We start from the raw sequence: 4,534 nt of genomic DNA, 5'->3' as shown, positions 1-4,534 counted from the left end.
CTATTGAGTCCTGGTGTGGCGCTGTGGGTTAATGTGACAGACTGCAAAGCAGTTTGAACTGCAAGGTCAGCGGTTCAAGCTCACCAGCTGCTCCTTGGAAACCCTAGACAGGGTCACTATGGGTCAGAACTGACTCGACGGCACTTAACAACAACAACAATGCTAAAAATAAAGAGTTCTGGTGGTACAATTGGTTAATCATTGGGCTGCCAACCCAAAGTTCAGCAGTTTGAACCACCAGCCACTGAGAGAAAGGTGAGGGGTCTGCTTCTGGAAATATTTATCACCCCAGAAATGCTGTAGAGCAGGTCCACCTACTCTATTGTGTGAGTTGGAAAAACATGGGTGTTTTTTGCTGCTAAAATCTAGAGCTATAATAGCAAAAAGATATAGAGAGACTCCATCTCTTCTTTAACAGAGCCTATAGTCTAATAAGGATTATCTTTTATTAAACCTTGCCTTCATCCTAAATGTGGATTCCCCAATGCTCTGTCCTGTGTCTCCCTCTGTCCTTTCAATCAGATGCACAAATCCGTGCCTCTAGGCTTGGCTTGGCTTGGCTTGGTCCTAACTATCGGGTGACTTGTTTGGTGTCTACCTGGACTCATCATTGTTTTTGTTAAGTGCTGTGAAGTCAGTTCTGATTCATAGTGACCCTGTTTAGAGTTTCTGAGGAGAGGCTGGTGAGTTTGAACCACTGGCCTTGTAATGAAACCTACCTGAGGTCCAGTCCTTATCCTATAGCATCACACCAGGATTCCAGACTCATGATTGGATTCACAAATTCCACATGTTTAAAACTATGCTTAACTTTTCCATCAAACTGTGACATATGGATCAATCTATTTGTAGTCCAATTCTACCCATCCAGTTAGTAGATGAGATCTCAAACATCAACAATTTTGACAATAGTTCCTTGGCCTCTTGTTAATTCCACATCTGCAGGACCTCCTTTCCTAAATTTCATACAATAATAGGTTCCATTATTTGACCAGTTGGCCTGCAGTATTCTGATGGAAAAATCCTTGTTATTGGCCTTGGAAGTATCACTCACTGGGACTACGTCATTTCTGTTCATGTCCTTAAAAGTATAAAATATTTTCTCTACTCCATCCTGTTCTTTATACCAATGAACAGGTCCTATTGGATGGAGGTCACTAGCCAAGCAAGTCGGTGTAAATAAACTGCCAATCCTGACGGTGAGCAGTTTCTTGGTTTGGGGTAAAGTGGGAACAAAGGGAAGTTTAAGGTCATTTGAGGTGGTAGTTCTGGAACAGACAGTAAGCAGCATCCTGGTCATCAGCAACCAGGCTCTGATCAGCATACTGGGCAATCTCAACTTACATTCTAAAAATTAAAAAGGAGGAAAGAAAAGGGGAAGTTTAGTGTTGCTTCTTAAATACACATATAAAATCTTCTAAAGGTTCAGGTGTAGAGAAGACCAGCCGACTTTTCTTCATATTCAGGAGATTCTGCCTCCTGAATACACCCAGCATTGTGCTCCAGCTAAGTTAAGAGATAAAGGGGTGATTAGCAGCTCCTCAGAGGGTCCTTCACATTGTACTTTAGTTGGTCTCCCAGTTGTGGAATTTTTCAAATTTTAAGGAGGAGTCTATCACCTCATTCAGAACTATACACAGGATATCTAAAGGGAAAGACAAGCAGCTAGAAGAATATCAATTGAAGATTTGATTTTCTAAGGATCTTAGTTATTTCCTTTGTATTAATTCAATGTTTAGCACTAGGTTGAAGCTCCTCTCCCCAGTTCTCTAAAGGAACGATCTCTCATATGCCATTTCATGGGGATTCAATTTGAGTCTGCTTCTAGGGGCAACTCTAATTCTGAGCAGGGCACAAGGAAGCACCTATTCCCAAATTAGATTAAGATTAGTCTCTTGGCAAAGTTTTGATTGGGTCTTCTTTAGACTGGTTCATCTTCTCAGTTTTCCCAGTCAATCAGGATATTCAAGAGATATGTGTGCCTGTTCCATTCTATGTCTAATGCCTTATTACACCGTGCATTACTGTGGTCACAGAAGCACTACCGTTATCACTTGGGATGGAAAGGGGTACTCTGAACCTTGGAATGTTGCTGTTGTTAAGTGCTATGGAGTTGGTTCTGACTCATACCGGGTTTCTGAGGCTTAAATATTTGAGGGAGCAGACAGCCTTGTCATTCTCCCATGGAGTGACTGGTGGCTTGGATCACAGACTTAGTGGTTCATAGTCCAGTGCTTAGCATATGGAAAGGACCTTGGAGACTTCAGAAGTTGTTTCAGTCATACAAGAATAGATTCCACTCACCCAAGTGTCCTCAAACACCAAAAGGTATTTGAATTTCCCATCAGATTTGGGTATGACTATGAAACAATTTAGTCTTCTCCTAGTTTGAGTCCTTATGTCTATGTTGTTGTTGTTGTTAAGTGCCATCGAGTCAGGCCCATGGTGATCCTGTATAGGGTTTCCAAGGAGCATCTGGTGAGCTTGAACCACCAACCTTGTGGTTCGAACGGCTTTGCAGTCTGGAACAGGCTTTGCAGCACCACACCAGGAGTCCCCCTATGTCTATATTGTTGTTGTTAGGTGCCATCGAGTCGATTCCGACCCATAGCGACCCTGTGTAGGGTTTCTGAGGAGCGACTGGTGAGCTTGAACTGCTGACCTTGCAGTTCAAACAGCTTTGCAGTCTGGCGCATTAACCCATAGTGCCACACCACGAGGGGCTTATTAAGACAGATTGGGCACTCCTGGATGATATGTTGGATAATTCATGTAAAATTTGACCTGGTGAAATTGTTTCAGAGCAGGGTTAGAGTTGCATCACTTTCAAAATGAGTGCTCTGGTGGAAGGCTGTGATCACTTCAGTTACTAACAGTTGCTTTAGTAAGAAGATTATCCCCATGAAATGAGTCTATCCCTTGCTTGTTGTTTGGAGTTCTTCTATTTCACCTTCATCTTCTTGTTATGTGCCGCGGAGTCAGTTCCGACTCATAGCAACCCTGTACAGGGTTTCCAAGGCTGTATATCTTTACGGGAACAGAAAGCCTCATCTTTCTCCCACCTAACAGCTGGTAGTTTCAACTACTGACCGTGAGAATAGCAGCCTGATTCGTAACCACTACACTATCAGAGCTCCTTTCTATTTCACCTAGCAAGTTTTAAATCCCCAGTCAGCTGCTGTCTTGATATCTCTAGCCCAAGGTTGGGGTTAGAGGCAGGACCTGCAAGAATGGGAGCTGGGTCACTACTTTGGTGGTTTTGTCAGTGCAACTGTTTCCTTCAGCTTCTGTGGTGTTATTCTTCTGATGGCTCCTGGGTGGCCTCAATAGTTTTAATATTTCTGAGACATGTTTTATCTCATGCTGAGTCAGTCTGAGTATACTTCCTCATTTCTGAATATCCCTATATGCATGCAAGACAGCTGGGAAAGAGGGCCCTTATTAGGGTTTTGAGCTCTGCTTTTTTTGTGGCGGTGCCCAGGGATAACACCACTACTTCAAGCATCTCTGCTAGTGTTACCACCCCATACTCTGCTCAATGCTCCCCATGATCCATGAAGATATCGGTGCTGGACTATCACTACAATCATGAAGGTAAACATTCCAACTTCTTGCAAGAGTTCATAAATGGCTGCACTCAGGCAGGCTAGCCATCAGTTTACCATCCCATCCAACAGTTTTGAAAGGTAAGCTATAGGCCTTTTGGATCCCACAGCATGATTTACTCCCAGCAAGTCTGGGTGAGCACTCTCCTAACCATGTACACAAAGATCAAAGGGCTTCCTTAAATAGGTCAGTTCTAAAGTGAGGACTACCATTAACTTACCCTTGAGCTCATTAAAGGCTTCTTGGTATTGTAAAGCCCATTTCAGGGGAGCCATTCCCTCCCAACTTAGAGCCTTATAAAGAGGTTTTACTATGAGTCCAAAACTAGGTATGCAAAACGTGGCCATCCTGAGAAATTTTCTTTGTTATTCCAAGAGCCTGGGTTTCGGTCATGCATCTTGTTAGCCTCTTCCTGACTTGCTCTAAAACCACCTACCCTTTCTTGTCAGTGATCAAGGTCTGAAGTAGAAAAGGGGGTGTGACTAGACAGGGGGTTGGTTACCAGGCCCTCCCTCCGAATCAGTGCCCATGGGGACCAACCTTAGCGCAATTGCCTTGTTTGGCCAAATCTTGTACCCTTCCAGGAATGAGATGGGGAGACCATACCTGCTAGAGTGGTTTCTAGAGAACACAATCTCAGTGGTGCAGAAACAGAAACAGGTACAAGTGCTGGAATGGCCACAGCAGGGGTTCCATAATATGGGGCACAACAGAGTCCTCCCCACCAGCCCCAGAGTCTCACAAGAAGTCCGTAAGAGTCCATTAGCCTCCTTAGAGGAGCTAAGAACCAACTTAGCTTTTTTCTGGCTTTGTCTGTTGGAACAAAATGTTACATCTCTTTTGAAGAACTTTGTTCTGGCACAATGACATAAACGCCTCATTCTTTTTTCTTTTTTTAATGTTTTATTGTGAATTATGTGATAGTTTA

At 43.4% G+C, this 4,534-nt stretch overlaps 1 protein-coding gene across 1 annotated transcript; it reads right to left on the bottom strand.

The window, feature by feature from the left end:
* Window positions 1-886: 886 nt before the first annotated feature.
* Window positions 887-3,881, bottom strand: LOC102822659 (tyrosine-protein phosphatase non-receptor type substrate 1-like). Its single transcript, XM_006859257.1, has 2 exons — window positions 3,827-3,881; window positions 887-1,347 (listed from the first exon to the last, which is right to left on the bottom strand). The coding sequence occupies exons 1-2, from the start codon at window positions 3,879-3,881 to the stop codon at window positions 887-889; spliced, it is 516 nt and encodes a 171-aa protein (XP_006859319.1).
* Window positions 3,882-4,534: the final 653 nt, after the last annotated feature.

This window comes from Chrysochloris asiatica, unplaced genomic scaffold (genome assembly GCF_000296735.1).
Source record: "Chrysochloris asiatica unplaced genomic scaffold, ChrAsi1.0 scaffold00031, whole genome shotgun sequence".
NCBI classification, from domain to species: domain Eukaryota; kingdom Metazoa; phylum Chordata; class Mammalia; order Afrosoricida; family Chrysochloridae; genus Chrysochloris; species Chrysochloris asiatica.
The sequence above is the reverse complement of the archived record's forward strand: the minus strand, read 5'-3'. Positions and strand labels throughout refer to the sequence as shown.

Coding starts and splice junctions, on each gene's coding strand:
- LOC102822659 (XM_006859257.1), bottom strand. CDS start 3,881: ATGGCTCCCCTGAAATGGGCTTTACAATACCAAGAAGCCTTTAATGAG. Junction 1,348..3,826: donor AGCCTTTAATGAGCTCAAGG/GTAAGTTAATGG, acceptor TTTAATTTTTAG/AATGTAAGTTGAGATTGCCC.